Source organism: Macaca nemestrina, chromosome 13 (genome assembly GCF_043159975.1).
Source record: "Macaca nemestrina isolate mMacNem1 chromosome 13, mMacNem.hap1, whole genome shotgun sequence".
Lineage (NCBI taxonomy): Eukaryota > Metazoa > Chordata > Mammalia > Primates > Cercopithecidae > Macaca > Macaca nemestrina.
In genome coordinates this window covers 54,607,903-54,628,612 of record NC_092137.1, presented here as the reverse complement: position 1 = coordinate 54,628,612, position 20,710 = coordinate 54,607,903, and the positions used below count along the sequence as shown (strand labels likewise).

The 20,710-nt window shown below is 39.6% G+C and overlaps 1 protein-coding gene across 4 annotated transcripts in view; it reads right to left on the bottom strand.

The window, feature by feature from the left end:
- Positions 1-723: 723 nt before the first annotated feature.
- LOC105465036 (acylphosphatase 2) overlaps positions 724-20,710 on the bottom strand; it is a 195,107-nt gene continuing 175,120 nt past the window's right edge. For all 4 annotated transcript variants that reach the window (XM_071076687.1, XM_071076689.1, XM_011713231.3 and 1 more), the window contains one exon: positions 724-1,182. In XM_071076687.1, coding sequence (XP_070932788.1) covers positions 1,068-1,182 — 115 coding nt within the window. In that variant the 3' untranslated portion in view covers positions 724-1,067. The remainder of the gene's footprint in view (positions 1,183-20,710) is intronic.

The following is a 20,710-nucleotide window of genomic DNA, read 5'->3' as shown; positions in this document are numbered from 1 at the left end:
AATTGTCCAAGTAGAGAGAGGGACACCAAGTGTGCAAGGCTCTGGGGATGCCTATCCCCACTTTAATTACACCAGCTGTGCTTTGTTTTTGCTTTTCTAAAAACTTGTGTATTCAATTCTATATAAAATGTTGGTTTAAGGAAGGATTCCATTGCTATAAAAAGTTTGAGAATCATGGAATATGTGCAAGTATATGCCTACAACACTGGAAATTCCCCAGTCTTTTGCATTAAAGGTCTGCCTCTTTTAATATAATTTTATGCTATAGAAAAAAACTTACCCCTTTATATTCTCCGTTGCTTTATCAGTTACATGTGAAGCTTCCAAAGTGATAGGCCAAATTTAGGGGACAGTATTGTATGATTCATTTAGACTCTCAGTTTCTTTTCTGGTTAATAGGATATCTGTTGTGGGTGGTGGCTGAAAATCTTGATGCTTGCTATACTGAAATTGTGAGTTCTTGTTAGCCACCATCATTCAGCCTGAATGTTCACTGTACACAGCAATATAGAAGGCATTAAGTAGCTCCAACTGAATAATGTTCACATTAACCAGAATTTTAAAAACTCTTTGTTGATAATATTTTATGGTTATATTGATCATCACATACATTTATTTCTAATTGCTGGTTCTTTTTAAAGAGTTTAATAACAAATTACTCAACTGTAGTAACAAATTATTCAGAGGATTTTATAATTCGACACAGACAACAGTATGTGAAAATAATTTTTAAATGGTTAACTTTATTTTATGTCTCGCCAAATAACATATGTCATATATGCTGTAATGTTCATTGAAATTAAAGATTCCATGAGACAAGTTTAAATTGTTCATACTAAATATTTTGTAATGACATTTTAATCTTAGCATACTACATTTTTGCTTGTTGAAAACATAGTTGAGTAAAATTATTTCAGTGTCAGACATTTTTAGTAACACAGTCGCTTAGCTTTCAGAACGGAAAGTTCCTTTTTCACCCTACTCTACTACTATTATTCTAGTATACATAGTCTTAAGAACATATAGTATCTATTGTGCAGTATAAGCATTACAATTTTTCTCTTCTATTAGTATCTAATACTAAAATTAGAGTATTCAAGTTTAGAGATGGTTTTTTCATTAGAAAAGTTTGTGCGGTCAATGCGAGAACTAGGGCTTCCAATCTTGCTCAGCCAGGACTTCCTACAAAAAACAGATAAATAAATCAAATTAGCATACAAAGTACACATGGATCAGCTAAAATGATCCCACAGTAGGTATTAATGGGAGTTTACCTTTACTAAGCAACGTTTTGCATATATGTGATATTTAAATTTGTTTACATTGTATATAGCACTCTAAGAATACCACAGAGTATAATGTATAATTAAATATGGACAAAGAAAATCTAATAAATTAAGCACAGTCAATTCCTGATGATTTTATATTAGTGTTATCCCCCGCCCCCCAACTTAAAACACTCCAAGGCCACTGTTACCTAGCTCTTATACTCAAAACGATCAAAATATTTTTATAAGGAGCTTAGTAATAAAAACAATTTACTATTGTTTCCTCATTACTCAGCACGTGGTAGATGTTTCATATATTTATATATATGTAAATATATATATACACATATACACACACACATATATATGGTGAGAGAGATCCATACTAAAAGAATAAAGAAGAAACATGATTTTCCAAACACATTAAAGTAAGAAAAATTGCTCATCTACTTTTATCTATTCAAATACTGTTTCTTATCACAGATTAACAAAGCGATTGCATTAAAGGACAAGTTGAATGCTCTGAAATATTTTTCTGATTATTTAGTGCAATGGTTTATCTTATTAGTGATATCCATGTATTTAATTCATGCATTAGAGCACTTACCCAAGATGTTTCCTGTATGGTTCGGGCCTATTATATATTGCTGATATCTCAGATAACACTGAGGACTTTCCAGAATCTTTCTACCTATTACTAATTAGTTGGGATGATAGATCTGTTGGGACTATGGGTTTATAAAATAGGGCTGTTTTATACAAATGATGGCTGTTATATCTGTTGCTGTTGTAGAAACATCCTATGAGTTTCCTCATATCCCCAAATTATTTCAGGTTGTGAAGCTAGGGCTGTATACAGCTATGCAGTATGATATGTGACAATCTTATATAACTTTAGATTTAAAATATTTTTTAGGTTAGCTGAAAATTCCTCTTAATCAGGCTATAGAAGAATTCCAATGATTCAAATTGCTATTGTGCTTTTTAACCCTTTATTTGGATCTTATTTGTGACAGTTTTACTGGCTGAGGTTAATTTAGACTTCTTTTTTTTTTTTTTTTTTTTTTTTTTTTTTTTTTTTTTTTTAGACGGAGTCTGGCTCTGTCGCCGGGCTGGAGTGCAGTGGCCAGATCTCAGCTCACTGCAAGCTCCGCCTTCTGGGTTCACGCCATTCTCCTGCCTCAGCCTCCGGAGTAGCTGGGACTACAGGCGCCCGCCACCTCGCTCGGCTAGTTTTTTGTATTTTTTAGTAGAGACGGGGTTTCACCGTGTTCGCCAGGATGGTCTCGATCTCCTGACCTCATGATCCGCCCGTCTCGGCCTCCCAAAGTGCTGGGATTACAGGCTTGAGCCACCGCGCCCGGCCTTAGACTTCTTTTTCTTTTTCTTTTTCTTTAGCTCAGTCAGTTGAAATCTTTAAAATGAAAATTTCATGTGTTGAAGGAAAAACTCAGTTCTTATGAAAAGGAGCTGATAGCTTCAACTTTACTAGTCACATCTTCTTGAAACCTCCTAGAAAAGAGAGACCACAAATAATACTGAAACCTAAAATTTATTAAGCACTAACAACTTTTTTACTTGAGGGTGGGGGGACATGATCTCACTTTGTCACACAGGCTGGAGTGCAGTGGCATGATCATGGCTCACTGCAACCTTGACCTTCAGGGCTCAAGTAATCCTCCAGCCTCAGTCCCCCAGGTAGCTGGGACTACAGGCATGCATCACCACACCTGGCTAATTTTTTTGAATTTTAGTAGAGACAAGATCTCACTATGTTGCCTAGGCTGATCTCCTGGCCTCAAGCAATCCTCCCTCCTCAGCCTCCCAAAGTGCTGGAATGACAGGTGTAAGCCACTGCACCTGGCCAAGCACTAACAATTTGTTCGGCACTATGCTAAGTTCTTTACGTGTCTTTCATTCCACATATGAACCCTGTAAGTCATAGGCTATTATTGCCCCCAGTTATTGATGAGAAAAGAGAGACACTTAAGAGATAGTAACTTGCACAGGGTGGTTAGCAGAGTGGTTGTGAGGAAGATTCGGATTCTGAGTATATTTTGAAGATATAGTAAAAGTAGATTTGCTGACAGATTGAATGTGGGTGTGAGAAAAGGAGAGGAGTGAAGGATGACACCAGAGTTTTTGGTGTGAGTAACTAGTTGGATAGGGTTGTCATTTACTGAAATGGAGAGACTGTGAGAGGAGCAGATTTGGGGGAAGGGGAAGATCAGAGGCTCAGTTTTGGAATGTTACATTTGAGATGTCTGTTAGACATCCAAAGCGAGATGTTGAGTAGGCAGCTGGACCTACAAGTCTGGTTAGAGGAAATAAAATTTGGAATTTGTCAGCAGGTAGACAGTATTGAAAGCTATAAGATTGGCTGGGATCATCAAGAAAATGAATCTAGATAGAAAAGATAGGTCCAATGACTGTACTTTGGGGGTTCTCCAATGTTAAGTGCTCACGAAGCAGAGGAAGAACCAGAAAAGGAGGAGAATAAAGCATCCAGTGAGGTATGAGAAAAACTGGTGCCCAGGGAGCCCAATCAAGCCCTCAGGAAGTAGAGAGGGATCCACCAGGCCGATGCTGCTGGCAGGGCTAGTGAGGTGAGAAATGCGAACTGGCCATTGTGTTTAGCCACGTGGATGTCACCAGTGACCTTGGCAGGAGCAGTTGTGGTGGCATGAAAGCCATATTTGAATGGGCTCAAGAGAATGAGAAGGGAGAAAATGAAACCATGGAATCCGAGACTAGGACTACTGGGCATTGGAACTGCAATGACTAATCCACCTAAGCTGATAACTCAATGTATTGACCTAGTTGAGATACCTGCCTGTATCTTGTCCTTAACATCAGGGACTTCTTCCCCAGCCGAAAGTACGGCCTGGAGGAATCTATGCCACTGATGGGGCAGATGGTCATGGTGTTGGGAGGCTGGGCTCTGCTTCCCCTGGGGGAGGATGGCCACTTTGTGTCATGGCTTCATATATGCTTCCCCTATTGCTAGGAACCACTCTGCTTGATCTGCCTCCTCAGCTAGGAGTGTTCTGGTCACCTGTCACTTGGCAGGCCCTGAGACCTCACTCTCAAGTGGTGTTTTTGCAGTCAGCCTTTGGTAAGTGTGGCTCAGGTCTAAAGAGGGCAGAACTAAGAGTTATCCAAGCACTAAAATAGTCACAAAATTTCACAAAATTTATGGCTGATGAGAATGTGTGTGAAATATACATATATACGTGTATGTATACATATACAGACACATGTGTGTATGTATACATACATATAAAATCACTCACCCTTAGTGTCAGCGCCACCTAACAGTACTAGTTAATACAATTCAATAAATATTTAAGTAGGACTTTACGCAAGTCATTCTAGATGCTGGAGGGCATACATAGAGATTTAAAATGGAATTCCTTCCCTCAGTAACTTACATTCCAATAGAAGAGTCTGGAGAATAATAAAAATGGCCATAATGTTAAGGCAGAATATGATGGGCAGTGTGATTTATATTATACAAAGGGAGAAGCGAATTGGGGGGTTAACCTGGTCGAGGTTCTCACAGACATCTTGGTGACAGCAATGGCATTTGAGCTAAGTTTTAAAGAAGATATTAGTGTTTTTTCCCCAAATCTTAGAATGGGAAATGCCAATTTAAGCATGACAGAAAACCAAGAAGCATAGGAAAAATGTTGGTAATGTTAGCAAATTTAAAAAATTCAAAACACTTGAATGACTGGAAGAACGTCTTAAAGCCAAACAAACAGCAAACTGAAGAAACTTATTTGCAACTTTCTTACTATACAAACGGTACTTGAAAATATATGTATGGTATATGGTATATTACCAATATGTATGGCTGTGCAATAGAAAAATGTGCAAATAACACAAGCAAATGAAAGGGAAAGAAATATAAATAGCCAGTAAATAATATGTAAAAACATTCTTACTCATACGCATACTTTTTAAAAATACAAATAAAGCAAGAATAAGCCACCATCTGTCACTTATGGAATGGTAAGATTTAAAAACTTGATAACATCCAGTAGTGGCAGTTAGGGTGTAGTTAGGCAATGTAGAAAAGAGGCACTTTTCTACATTGGTGATGGGAGTGCAAATTTGTACAGCTTTTTGAAAGGGCAACTTGGTACTACCTAACAAATTATTAAATGTTCTCGTCTTACAAACATACTGTCATAAGGAGGGTACCCTGGGATTCAGGCTCTGAGATGATTAGCATGAAGTTAATCAGGGAGTGCTGTCAGGTTTAACAACTTGTGGAAGGCAAGGAAAGGAAAGGAGACAAGACTGGACTGAGGGAGAAGCTGGGCAATGATGCAGTCTCAATGAAGACCTTGGCCAAGACTTAAGGAGCTCTGAAACTGAGAAGACCCTTCAGAGTTGTCTCAAGTTAAGGTGAGAGGACTGGTCTTTATATTCCCCACATTAACCCAGTCGTTAGAGGAGAGCTGCCCAGGGAAGAATACGTGAACTTTAGTGAGGTTACTTTCTTCTGCTGAGGCAATTCCTGAAGAAGGCTGATGGCTAAGGGCCATCTTCCAGCTGCACTCCTGGCATCTGGGGGACTGAATCCTTCAATCTTGAAAGGGAATCCGAGTGGTAGATCAGTGTCCTTTACACATACTCTCATAAGGAGCCAAAGAGAATGAATTGAAGATTCAAGCAAATGAGTGGTAATTGATGGAACAAGGCCCAGAGCAGTCAGAAGAAACAGGATCAAGAGATGAGTAGACTCATTTGGTATAGAAAAGAGGACACATTTTCTCTGTATGGAAGAGAAGACAGTAGATTTTAAAAACTGGAGAGCAATTTGGATAGGAAGAGGCATTCACATGAGATAGCTTCCATTTTCTCAGTGTGTGGGAGATAAGGTAATTTACTGAGAATAAGTGGGGTGGAGGAAGAGTTGAAGGATTGAATAAAGTGAAAAGGTGTAATAATCGCTAAAAGAGTTGACAAATGTTAAAGGAATTGTGAAAGAGCAATGAGGATCCTTAAAGTTAGTCTAGGTGACCAGAGACCTGCAAACACACCTGCCTGCAATGCAGTGTGCTCGTCAGATGCCTGTCCTGCAAGCAGGGTCCAAACCAGTGGGGCTTGGGATCAATGCCTGGGCCAGAGTTTTTTCAGTAGGGACAATCCATTTCAGAGGGCAGATTTAACAATTCAATCAGATGTTTCCTGGAGTGGGTGAAGGAGTGTGAGCCTCCCTATCCACCAATCTGCAATGGATTTCTCTTTCGCCCTACTGCTGAGCTGTGGTCTCAGGCTTTTTTTTTTTTTTGGGACAGAGTCTTGCTCTGTCACCCAGGCTGGAGTGCTATGGTGCAATCTCGGCTCACTGCAATCTCCACATCCCAAGTTCAAGCAATTCTTCTGCCTCAGCCTCCTGAGTAGCTGGGATTACAAGCATGCGCCACCATGCCCAGCTAATTTTTGTATTTTTAGTAGAGACAGGGTTTCACTGTGTTGGTCAGGCTGGTCTCAAACTCCTGACCTCATGATCTGCCCGTCTCGGCCTCCCAAAGTGCTGGGATTACAGGAGTGAGCCACCGCACCCAGTCGGTCTTAAGTTTTCTAGGGTGACCATTGCATCTGGGAGCCTCTGATGTTGGTATCTTGATATCTTTTCCCTTGGACTGGTCATATTCTCTAGGCAAGATACACCCTATTTCCTGCCTAGAAGCTATGCGTCTGGTTATATGTGCCCTGAGAATCTGGGAAGAAGGTTAAGGCCTCAATATGCAGGGATTAACTTTTGATAAATCCCTGTCTTCAGCACTGCATCATTTTCTTAACTGTGTCTATAAAAATGAAACTCTGGCTGGGTGTGGTGGCTCACACCTGTAATCCCAGCACTTTGGGAGGCTGAGGCAGGTGGATCAGTTGAGGTCAGGAGTTCAAGACCAGTCTGGACAACATGGTGAAACCCCATCTCTACTAAAAAAAATATAAAAATTAGCTGGGAATGGTGGTGTGCACCTTTAATTCCACCTACTCAGGAGACTGAGGCAAGAGAATCGCTTGAATCTGGGAGGCAGAGGTTGCAATGAGCCGAGATCGCGCCACTCCACTCCAGCCTAGGTGACAGAGTGAGTGAGACTGTCTCAAAACAAATGAACTCTGGCTTCTGCCTGAGCAGGCAGGGCAGCTGCTCTCCTGTTTGACATGGGGGACAACTGCTTAGTAAGCAGATTTGGTATCAGTACTCTTATTTTTAGCCCCACCTTCATGCCCACTTCCAGAGGCCTGAGCCTTGAGGGATTTCCACTGTGTTAACTGGACCATTTTTCTGCTTTGGAAGCCTGTAATGCTTACAATCAAATTTGCATTACCACCTGCTCATGTGTTTTCTAGTTTCCAAAGTTTTATTGCTGTAGCTTTATCTCCCATTATTTGTCCTTGTGGATGTTTTTAAGTGTTTTAAAAAACATTTTTACTGATATTTAAGTAGGGTTGAGGAGGGAGCAGAGGCAAATGCATGTGTTCAAAATATGCCATCTTTATATGAAAGTATGGCTTTATCCTTTATATTTAAATCTTTCATACATCTGGAATTATATGATTGCCTTATATGAAAAAGATGTCTTAATTTTGAATAGACATTTCCCCCAGCATCTTTTACTAAATAACTTATTCTTTTCTACAGATTCCAAATGTAACTGTTATCTTACACTAAATTTGTGCATATGCCTGAGTCTGTTTGTCGGCATTCTATTTGACCCCATTGACATGTTAATCCCTAAACCAGTACCAAACTATTCTAATTATTATAGTTTTAGAATATATTTTAATGTCCATTAGTCCCTATACCCTCACCTCATTATTCTTCTAGTTTTAAATGTCCTTTTTTGTGTCATACATTCTATCAGTATAATTTTATCCAATCCTTTCACATCCCCTTTTAAATCTAAAAATAATTTGAAGAGAAGTGGCAATTCTAACATTTGTCATCAAGAGTGAAAATTTTCTCCAGTTTTGCTCAAGTCTTTAAGTTTCTCACGAAAATTTTATAGTTTGTTTAATTCAGGTCCTGTGTATTTCTTGATAAATTTATACTCAGTTATATTTTTCTTGCTATTTTGAACAAGATGCTTTTTAATCATTATGCTTTTAAACAAGATACAGGAAAACTGGTGATGTCTTATATTGTAATCAGATGCCTTACTGAACTCCTTTAGTAGTATAATAGTTTTTCTCTTTCTTGGGGTTGCTAGGTAAACCACCCCATGTATTTTTCCTGAATTATTTTCCCCAAATTCATTCTGCTAGTTCATTTTACCACATTCGCTGGACTGCATAATTTTTTTGTTTGTTCATTTTTTGTTGTTGAGATGGGGGTCTCACTTTGTCACCCAGGTTGGAACTCAGTGGCACAATAATAGTGCACCATAATCTCGAACTCCTGAGCTTCAGCAATCCTCCCATCTCAGCCTCTCAAGTATCTGGGACTACAGGAATGAGCCACCATGCCTGGCTAGTTAAAAATTTGTGTGTGTGTGTGGAGATGGAGTCTCTGTATGTTGCCCAGGCTTGTCTTAAACTCCTGGCCTCAAGTGATCCTCCCACCTTGGTCTCCTAAAGTGTTAGGATTACAGGTGTGAGCCACTGCACTCAGCCACATAATTTCAAATCTCTTAGGCTATCCAGCCAGTTTGACTACTTGCGTTTCAGAAAATTTCTATAGTAAGTGTGCAAAGAAAGAAAGAAAAAACAGGAACAGTGTTCACCTACCCAAGGAGCCAACACAACCATAATACACTGCTCTGGTTCCAGCATATTTTACCTATAAGTTTAGTTTACTCAATAAATATTGAATGGATGGATGGGTAGGTGGATGAATTATATTTGCTTGAATGTCCCATTCAAGCAAGTGTTAATTGAAGTCTGGTATTTCTGCGATAAATCTGAATCAGTTTTGTGTTCATGTATCTTTCAGGTATTTCTATTTAAGAAGGGTGGTCCACTGATAAGCTTACACAAACAAAACAGAAGGCTCAACTAGTAAAAATGAAAGGATAATAATGTAAACTAGAAACTTCTGTTGATAGAAGTCAGGTTGTTTGATAACCACGTGTCCCACTTCACTCTAATATATTTTACATGCTTATGTAAAGGTTTTGAAAATGAAACTAATTTTTGTAAAGTCTAATTTTATTCCTTTACAAAAATCATGTTGCTTTTAATTATGAAGTAAGAATATAAGAGGAGATTTCACTATGGATGCATTTTTTCTATGTTTGATGAGGATCATAGACAGTGGTGAAGACAATTTTTTATGGAATGGAAAAGGACAATGATCTTGGGTGTATTACTTTTAATTATCCCTCAGGCCACCTTTGCATTAAGAAATAAATAAAACACAGTGCTGATAAATGTTAAATGACCAAGGAAAAATCTATTTGTGTAATAAACTAACTGTGCTATATTTTTTGTTCCTATACAGGCAGTCACTAACTACTAGTCCCCTCAGGGTTTCCACAGCATTCTCATCCTTTAGTACAGATGGCACGTATTTAGCCATCAAATACAGTAAGCACCACACATTTTTTGCTTTGGAAGCCAGCAGAGAGGCCAGCTGTGGCCTTCTAAAATGCACTTAGGTTTCTACCGTTCTAGGGCCTCCTCTTTGACTGCCCCTATGTGAAAACGGCCCCACCCCTACTCTGTTGCGTGCATCCTGACAGTGATCACATTCTGTAATTGCTGTGTTTATGTCATTGTCTATGTGTTTATTATATGCCTCTTCCACAATATAATGCAAATTCTAAGAAGGTGGCAGGATCAGGCTGGGTGCCGTGGGTCATGCTGTAATTCTAGCACTTTGGGAAGCGGAAGCGGGCAGATCACTTGAGGCCAGGAATGCGAGACCATCCTGGCCAACATGGTGAAACTCTGTCTCTACTGAAAATACAAAAATTAGCCAGGCATGGGGGTGGGTGCCTGTAATCCCAGCTACTTGGGAGGCTGAGGTACGAGAATTGCTCGAACTGGGGAGGCGCAGGTTGCAGTGAGCCGAGACCACGCCACTGCACTCCAGCCTGGGCGACAGAGGGAGACTCTGTCTCACATACACACAGAAAGAAGGTGGCAGGATCGGTCTTACTATTAGATTCCCAACAGCTAGCGTGATGCCTGCTGATAGTGGGTACTCAATAAATACATATTCATAAATATGTACAATTATAGGTCAATTACAAATAAAATAAAACTTAAAAAAGAAACATCCCCCGACCCCGAAGAAATAAATGTATATTGAATGAATGAGCCTTTGTCATCTGCCTGCCTTCTTCAGGTCTATAGCTTCCATGCGTGGTAGGAGGGCGATTTCTAGGCACCTATACCGTCCACACACAGAAAGGAACCCTGAATGCTACTTTTTAACTCTTTGATTTTTATCTCACAAAAAACAAAACCCTCACTTTTAAAAATACTCTGCAAGTTAGAGAAATATTTGCTCTTATTACAGAAACTCATAAAATATTTTATTCATGGTAGTCCCTTCTGAAGAACACAAGCAATGACTATATTCTTGCTCTTAAAGGACATTGGAGACCTATGGATTCAGGGACCTAGTGACCAGAATAGAAGCAGGTGAACCAAGATTACTTGTGCAATTGGTTCATTTATCTGTGCCAGCCCCCAATATTATTGCATGTTTTTGTGCTTGTGAGTTTATTCATTACATAAATATACATGGTAACTGGCTTTACTCAGAGTTCAAGGTAATTCTTACAACACCACAAGAGGGCCAAGTCCATCCTGCAAGCCGAGTCACATGACATGCCATCAGCTTCTGTCAAGTCCAGTGCACAGCTGTATATGCTCAACTATATAGTATAAAAATCCTTAGACATTTTTTCTTAGTATCTCAAAGATGTGCAAACATCTATTGTACTTATTGTATTAACTCAGGATATTTTACTCCTTTTTTTTTTTTTTTTTTTTTAAGAGACAGGGTCTTACTTTGTCACCCAGGCTGAAATGCAGTGGTATGATCATGACTCACTCTGGCCTCAACCTCCTGGGCTCAGGGGATCTGCCCGCCTCAGCTTCCAGAGTAGCTGGGACTATAAATGTGTGCCACCACATCTGTGTAATTTAAAAAAAAATTTTTTTGTAGAGATGGGATCTCACTATGTTGCTCAGGCTGGTCTCAAACTCCTGGCCTTACTCACATCTCCCACCTCAGCCTCCCAAGAGCTGCAATTACAGGAGTGAGCCACCACGCCCAGCCTCAAGATTTTTAAAGAGGAGAATCCTTTCTTTCAACATAATCTTGCACAAAGGCTTCATACTTACAGTAGACAAGTTTTTCTCTGAAGCAAGGGAATGGTTGGGGCCATATGTGTGTACCCGTGTGTATGTCCACCTGCAGCTACCACCCCGCCTAGCCCTCTTGCTTCTCCAGTTGTACTGCAAGCACCTCTGAGGAATCCCAAGGGTTCTGAGGAACTCCATTTGAAAACTGCCCTATTAATCTAACACTAAGCAAAACTATAGTGGAGTGGAATATATGAAGAATTCACCCTGTGTAGAAATGGAAATCAACATAGGACTGTCTTTTCTATAATTCGAGTCAGTTAGTATTTCCTGTGTAGTAAGCTCCTGGGGTAATATTAAAAATTCCATTTAATATCCTTGTCTGAAACAGAGGTGAAATTAAAGCACTAGAAAGCTAACACTATCAATAATTCATAGTAGTTCTATTTCCTGGGACTAAAGGGGGGTGGCATAATCCTTTCAGATGTCTCTTCAGCACCAGTATGAAATGAAGACCACAGCAAGAAAGGAGACAGTGAAAGAAAAAAAAAGACAGATAATGAATTAAAAGCTAATGTGACGCATGTTGGAAAATACTGAGTTGCCTGTCAATTTCAGGCTTTTAAACTAGCATTAATAATGGAAGGATAATGGATAATATATAAAATTTTTGCCATTCTCCTTTCTTTAACAAGTTTCCTTATTCAGTTACATGTGGGCAAATAATACCATAGACTCCTTTATTATCAAATGTTTTAATGTCTGAAATATTTGTCAGACATGTAGCCCACGATTAGTGAGTTCAGTGATTATCCAGGGAATCCTAGAGCATCCATAATTAACCTAAGACCCAGATTCCTCATGTTTAAAATGATGATACTGCTACTCAACCCACTAAACTATTGAAAGGATTAGAGAGAATGTATGTAAATCACTTAATGCAACATCTGGTCATTAATAACTATGATTACAGTGTAATTATTTTCTGCCTTTGCCAAAGATGGTAGACAGCCTGTTTAGCAAGCTCTGTGACCCTCAGAGTCACATACTTCCAGTGCATCTCCACTAGTAAGACCTGTTGGTCTTGGCAGAGGTGCTTCTCATCTTGCAGTGGAAAATGACCCATCATTCAACCTCTTCGGCTGGGTGAGAGTCTGGAAGAGCCACTGAGGTTTGAGCTATGCCCAGGATTCTGAGAACCAGTTAATTGAATCAAAGGGCCTGGGAGCAGAGACGGCAGAACAAGTGAGGGGATGACTATAACCTGTAACTTCCTTGCCGCACCACAGCTTCTAGGTCAACACAGTGACAGATATCCTCTTCTTTCTGTTTTATTTGGTGGAACAGAATAGGTGCCGGCACAGTGGTAATGGATGGAAGTAGACTTTAGAGTCAGTGTGCTTAGGTGTGAGTCCAGCTACTACTTCCTGGTTGTGTTGGACAAGTTTCTTAAACTCTTAGTGCCTCATCTGTAAAATGAGGAGTATACTGCCTACCTCACAGAGAGTTGCTGTGAGGATTAAATAAAATAATCTGTAAAGTGTTTAACACTGTGTCAGGAAAACAGTAAATGTTCAATTTTAAGCTAATGTCAGGGTATAGTCAGGGTACAGTAGCAGGTAACTAAAACCACCTTAGCTACTTTAGAATGGAATTTAATATAGGGAATTAGGCACTTACAAAATAATTGGAAGAACTGGAATAAAAAATCTAGATTGGGCCTGTTGGAGCAACTCTGCAGAATTGACTGCTGAAGTATAAATGTTAAAACTGTGATTCTCATACAAGTATAAAATGACAAGTCACAAATATTTAATACACTAACTAATAAGGGAATCTGTAAGATGTTAAGTCCAGTTCAAAGGAGAATTCAGAGATACATACACAATCAGAAATGTTTAAATCAACTGGTTAATAGACGCAAAACTGGCGAAAATTCTACAGGACAGCACTGTCCGACTGAACCATAATGCAAGCCTCATCTGTAATTTAAATTTTCTAACAGTCATATTTTAAAAAGTAAAAGTAGTTAAAATTAATTTTAATAATATATCTTTATTTATTAATTTAACCCACTCTATCCAAGATATAATTACTTGAAGATGTAATCTATATAATACATACAATTAATGAGATATTTTTACATACTTTTTCATATTGAGTCTTTGAAATATGGTAGATATTTTATACTTATAAGACATCTCAATTCAAACTTGCCACATTATAAGAGTTCAATAACTACATAGCTAGTAGCTTTATTATTAGACCACGTAGCTTTAAGGCAGTAAAAATAATGTTTGGGATTATCTTTTCTTCAGGGCAAAAATCAATTTTATATCTACCAAAAATAAAATTTGTTTTGCTATGGATAAGAATTGTTTGTGGCTGGTCCTGCTGGTAATTTCAGCACTTTGGGAGTCCAAGGCAGGAGGATTGCTTGAGCCCAGGAGTTTGAGACCAGCCTGGGCAACAGAATGAGATCCTGTTTCTTTTACATTCAAATAAAATTAAAAAGTAAGAAACAAAACTATTTGGATTTCTATAGCTTGCTGCAAATAAATTTCTACCTTACAGAGTTGTAAAATAGTGTAGTTAATAGGAAGTCACCAGTGCACACCCCTGTAGAATTAGAAAATTCCTAAAGTTTCTACCAGACAATATTAGAATTCTCCTGGAAGACACTGCCGATCTCTATGATCTAATTTCAAGCCTTGGACAAGTTTTCCTGATAGGCCTATTAGGGGAATCAGGAGACTGCCAGGAAAAATATTGAGTTTATGAATATACTACCCTATCAGTCCAGGTATCAGGAAGGCACTACCAGAATTGTTGGCCCCAGAGCCACATGGGTAGATCCTCACACCAGCTAAATGGATGCCTCAGGCACTGCTGCCTCTCTGTCCACTGAACTCGGTTCCAAATTCAAATTTCACAGGAATACCTCTGATTAATAATGACTAAATCATATTTGAGACCCTTGCTGCAAAGGCAGTCAGGAAATGTAGCTCCTAGCTCTCCAGTGTCTGCAGTACATGAAAGATCCCAGAAGGAGTTTGGAATAGAGGTCGACCAAGCCAATATACCACATCTTCTGCAGCCATTATTCAGTTAAGAGCTTCATGAAATTCTTCACTCTGGGATTCAGAGGAATTATATTTTTTTGCTGGTCTGTATGGTGGCCACACTTATGTGGACCCTTTCTGATAGGGTTCTCAGCACTAGAACAGCATCCTGAGGAACACTAACATTGAAGGGTCAGGTGCAGAAGGAGAAGGCAACAGAGGACGTGTAGAAGGCATGACCAGAGAAGAGGGAGATGATAGCCACCAGTGTGTGCTGTTAGGAAAACCCAAGGTATGAGGTATTTTAAGAAGGGAGCAGTCAGTGTCCAAACGCTGCTGGGACCCAGGTAAAATAACTGAAAAGTGCTTTGGGGACCTCAGCAAGCTCAGCTTTAGTGAAGTGGTGGGGGTGGAAGCTAGATTTGCATGGTTTTAGAGTGAGAGGGAAGTGAAGAATCAGAGACAGCAAGAATAGATCATCTTTCGAGCTGTCTGCCTGTGAAGGAGAGGAGAGAAAGCAGCTGTATACATCTTTATGGTTCTGTTCTTGGCAAGGCAAGCCTGCCTAGATTTTGAATTCAATGCCTTCCAATATTTACGAGTGCCTTTGTCTCAGAAGAGCAATATTTGAGGAAGATTGCTTTGACGCCCAGTCTGGGATGTTCTCTCTTCCAGTTATGTTAAAATCGACTCCTACGTGAAGGCAAATGAAAAATGAGTTGGCCAGACACGCCTGCGTTTTCACCCTCACCCTGACCTCTCTACCTCCCGGCAAAAATCCTCCTAAACAAATTGAGTCGGGGCTGGGGGATGCCGTTATCTGATAGAGAACTACTAGATAATTTACTGCCAAACTGTGGCCCACTCATAGCAGAGGTCATTATTTTAGGCATCACTTAAGCTTTGTTCCTGGCTCTATTTTATGTCCCCACCCTTGTTTTTATCCCTTTTCCATTTTAAATGTACACGCTCTTGTTTAATACACGCTTACAAATCACTTTAAATCCTGCTGGGAACACAGCGAGGCACAAACATAAAAAACTGTGTGTTATCCCTGCTTGCTGATACTCTTTCTTTGATTTTATAATGGAAATAGTAGGGGTGGGGGAAGAGATTTATTTAAGGAGTTTTGCTTTACAGCGGACTTTGCTAGATACCTTTTCATTAAAGTGAGGCATGCAACGTTCTATGGTCATAAAAATCATGTCTTCAAGGCATCAGTCTCTGTGGCCATGGACTTGGGGACCAAGCCAGGCAGCCGGGGCCTCACCCGGGGAAGCTTCAGGCTGCATCGATCGCGGGGCGGCGGCGGCCGGGCACCCACCGGCTCCGACCTCTGCGCAGAGGGGAGAGTGCACGGCCTCAAAGGGAAATTCATAAAGCGTCACCCTGACAGGCCTGATTCAATTTGCGCACAACTGAGTCAAAAGAATAGTGCGAAGGTGAGATGGAAAGGCGGCTAACGACACAAGAACCGCTAGATGAAGAGATGTGCTAGATGGAAAAGGAGAAGCAAAAATTACATTTTAATGGAAAGACGACTGTTCGGCTGTGTGTTAGACGCTGGCGGTGTTGAGCATATTACATGTGGTTAACCCTGAAGATGGGGGCTCTCAGAATGCCTTGAAATATTTGACAAGAATCAAAAATAATGAAGCCCTTCTTTATGGACATGTCTCATCGTTAGGGAAATGGCTATCTTTTGAACCTCCCAGGATTTTTTTTTTTTTTTTTTTTTTTTTTAGATTCTCTTATGTGACTCAGTTCATAGGAGGCTCATGATGGGAGGTAAGAATGCCATAGTAATGTTTTAGTTCATAGGTGGCTGCCTGTAAATGGCACTTTTATATGATAATATTTTCAATATTTTTTTGGCACAAATGTGTTAAATGCTCACAAAAATGCAGTCTGTTATGTAGACAGAGATGATCATAAAAAACGTTTTCCTTTTTGTACTCATAAAAATATGCCAGCATATTTTTTTTTTACAAAAATATAAAACAAAATAGAAGGTGAGGAAAAAACATGTATCTTCGTAACAATCACTGCAGGTTATAAAACAAAGTCATTGCTGAATCCCAATAAAGGTGTTTCTGCCTGGATTTTGAAAACTAAAATTGGGTATAGAATTGTCACCCTAGTAACAAAGAATTTAAACAGCGTGGGCCTGTTGCTTGACTTAAATCTGCTGTACTTTTCATAAATAAGTCTAAGTTATTAACAGCTTGGTGAATTTTTGACAAATAAGAGGACATCATCAATATATCTAAGTTGCCTATCTAGTGGGAGGTGACAAAGTAGAAAGAAGGAAGGATGAGAGGCTGAAAGGGAGAGGAGAGAAACATTTCATGGAAGAGGTTGAGAGACATGTAATTTGACTCTAAGGTGTGCTTAATTTTGCTGACACCATTAATGATCAAAGAATATCTAGCAAGCAGAATCAAAATGTAATTTAACTTCAATATATTATATCTCCTTCTTTTGAATTGAAAGCTACTTATATAATCGATAACTGTCATTCTTTAGTTTTCCAAATGACTTTTAGATGATGAGGTGGCTCTATCTTGGGATATAAACCCAAATTCACCAGAGTGATAATTTGGCTATGAATAGAATTAAAATCTGAGGTCACAGAAGTTACAACCATGAAACTAAAGCTGGTAGGTGGGTCCTGCTGTGGAAGAAACTGGACTCCCTGAGATTGGGTCTAGAAAGTGCAGTTTGGACTTGGCAATCATCCAAATAAGGCCTCAACCATTGGGAGCCTCTTCTAATTACATACTATTTCCTGCTACAGCTAATGTACATCACAGAAAGAAAAAAACTAGTTAGCAGCTTCCTGTAGGATCCTAAAAGGCACTGTTAACATCAGAACATCGGTGGAGTTGCCAAAGCTCTTCACTGGTCAAGGAATTGATCCTAAAAGCTTTCTGTGGAATGATCAAGTTTAGGGGAACAAACACAAAATTTCATAGGAGATCAATTTATAAACTAGAATACCATGCATCATTTATAGTAGGCAAATATATCAGCCGTTTATAACCTAATTTTCCTTTTGAGGGAAATGCACTAATGAGACAATTACATTAGATTGTTCTTTGTCTAGCCTAGGTGAAACTTGGCCTAGAGAATATATATTATTAGAGTATCCTTTTCCCCAGGAAGCACTGAAGAAACAGCAATATGGCCCACCTTCTTAAAAACTACAGCACCCACTGCTTTTCACTTAACAAATCACTACCTTAGACAAGTTAATGAGGCTATAGTTTTCTTTTTAGTTGCTTTGTTCCTATACGGAGGATATGCCTTGGTCACCTCCATTATGCTGAAACACATTCCATTCAGTCTGTTTCTAGGGTAAAGAAATGGGAAAGCCTATCACTTCATCGTACTATCTTCACAGACCGCATCTCAGGCAGCTTGCTGTGAAACAGGTGGTTTTGTTTCCATTTTGGAAGGCAACAGGTCTGATATTTTCCCTGGATAGAGGCAAGGTGAAGGGAACAAAGCCCTCTCTAAACTGTGGCTACAGGAGTGGCAGGCAAGTGCAAGAATGCCCCTTTCCCACAGAGGGAATTCACCCATAGGGAATGACTGAAAGGGTCATTATGTTCTCCAAGACAATCAAGGAAGCAGCATAGAGAGTCAACATGCTGATTAGGGAATGTTCCCATTACTATGAGTGCTGTTCAAACTACCTTCACACCTAGAGATAACAAACACTGTTTATCCTGCTTAAAGTCTGCAAATTGGGCAGGGATCAACAGGGAAAGCTTGTCTCTGCCACACTTGCCAAGAGCAGCTCTGAGGCTGAGGAATAACTGGAATCACTTACAAGTCTGGCAGGTGATGCTGGGAAAACTCAGTCAGCTGGGTTCTGCAACTGCTCCAGTTCCTCAGTCGTCTCCCTCTATCCCTACATGACCTCTTCAGCATGATGGCTTCAGAGTAGCCAGACATTTTGTGTGTTGTCACAGGGCTCCAAAGGCATCTCCAGTAGGGCCAGGCAGAAACTGTACTGCCTGCTCTAACCTAGTCTTGGAAGACACTCAGTGTCACCTCTACCACATTCTATGAGCTTGATGTCACTCACTAAGACTGGCCCATGTTCAAGGGGAGGGAAATTAGATCCCACCTACTGTGGTCTGAATGTATCCCCCAAATTTCATATGTTAAAATTTAATTGCCAGTGTGATAGTATTAAGAGGTAAGGCACTTAGGAGGTAATTAAGTCATGAGGGGGAGCCCTTATGGATGGGATTAGCCACTTACAAAAAGGGCTTGAAGGAGTAAGTCTGTTCCTTCCATTCCTTCCATCTCTTCTGCTAAGAGGTGATAGAGTTAGCCCCCTCTGGAGTAAACAGTGTTCAAGATGCCACCTTGGAAGAAGAGATCAGGCCATTATCAGACACTGAACCTGCCAGCACTTTGATCTTGGACATCCAAGCCTCCAGAACTGTGGGAAATAAGTTTCTTTATACATTACCCAGTCTAAGCTATTTTGCTATAGCAGCACAAATGGACTCACCTTTAGTGAGAATAGTGTCAAAAAATTGGGAAATGTGTTTTTTAAATCACCAGGGTAATTTTATATAGTTAAATAATTATGTGATAGTATACTATTTATTTACTAAGTCATTCATTCACAAATACTTATGGAGCTTTTGCCATATACTGAACGAACATTGCTTTTTAAAGTTAAAAAATTCTAGATATTGTAGCCTGAGAAAACTCACATTTGGATAGGATTTTATGTATTGAGAAGGTTGTGTTTTGTTTTAGGCCTGTCTTTGAAAGTGCTCGAACCAGCACAAAATGTCAGATGAGGACAAATCCATTTAGAGAGGAGTATAATCTAAACAGTATAAACGGACTTTTATTAGAATTCATTTAAAACCTGAGAAAATGGAAGTATAAATCTTTAATCAGTACAATTATATTCTAGAAAAGTTATCTGTTGAGCAAAATACTATAAAAACAGATAATCTTTTCTACTAATTTTATATTTTCAGTTGCCTGGTATGTGAAAGCAGGATTGTTCTCTGATAGACATAGATAACTGTATTAGGGTTAGATTTAGCTTTGAAGCACAGTAATAGTGGCTTGAAGAAAGTAGTTTACAGAGAGTCCCTGAGTTAGAATGGTTCAACTCACAATTTTTCGACTTTCTGGTGGTGCTAGCGTGATAAGCATTTAGTAGAAATCTTGTTTCAAATGTTGAATTTTGATCTTTTTCCAGGCTAGCAATATGCATTGATATTCTCTCACAATGTTGGGCAGCAGCAGCAAACCACAGCTCCCAGATCATGAGGGTAAACAATGGATACTCTACAGTGTACTGCATTGCCAAAAAGTTTAGCCCAACTGTAGGGTTGGTCTTGAATGCCTGGTCCCAAGAAATCCTCCCACCTTGGCCTCCCAAAGTGCTGGGATTATAGGTGTAAGCCACTTCGTCTGGCCCTGAGCACATTTAAGGTAGGCTAGGCTAAGCTATGGCATTCAGTAGGTTAGGTGTATTAAATTCATTTCTGACTTACAGTATTTTCAACTTACAATGGGTTTATTGGTACGTAACCCTATCATAAGTCGAGAAGCATCTGTATTCCTTTATCATATAAAAGAAGCCTGAAGGTGGGCAGTCCAGAACGGGTATGACAGCTCCATACCTTCAGAGACCTTTCCAACTCACCACTTCATGATTTCTAGGATGTTATCCTCCATTCTCATCACCCAAGATGGATGCTAAAGTTCCAGTCATCACATCTGTGTTCCAGGCAGCAGGATAGAAGAAGGCAAAGAGGAGGAAAATGATGTATGTTTGCAGTATGTTACAAAGGTTTTCTAGCAGCCGCCACACAATACTTGTGATTACATCTCATTGGCCAGAACTCAGCTGCAAAAGAGACTGAAATGTTGTCAATGTAGGCCTTATTCTGAGTGGCTATGTGCCCAGTAAAATCCCATGTATTACAATAGAAGAAGGAGAGGATGATTACCGGAGGACAGCTAGCAGTCTCAGCCACAGGATGGAAATTGAATGCTCTGTTTTGGGCACGATAAGCATGAGATGCTTTTTAGACACCTATTAACAACAGAATT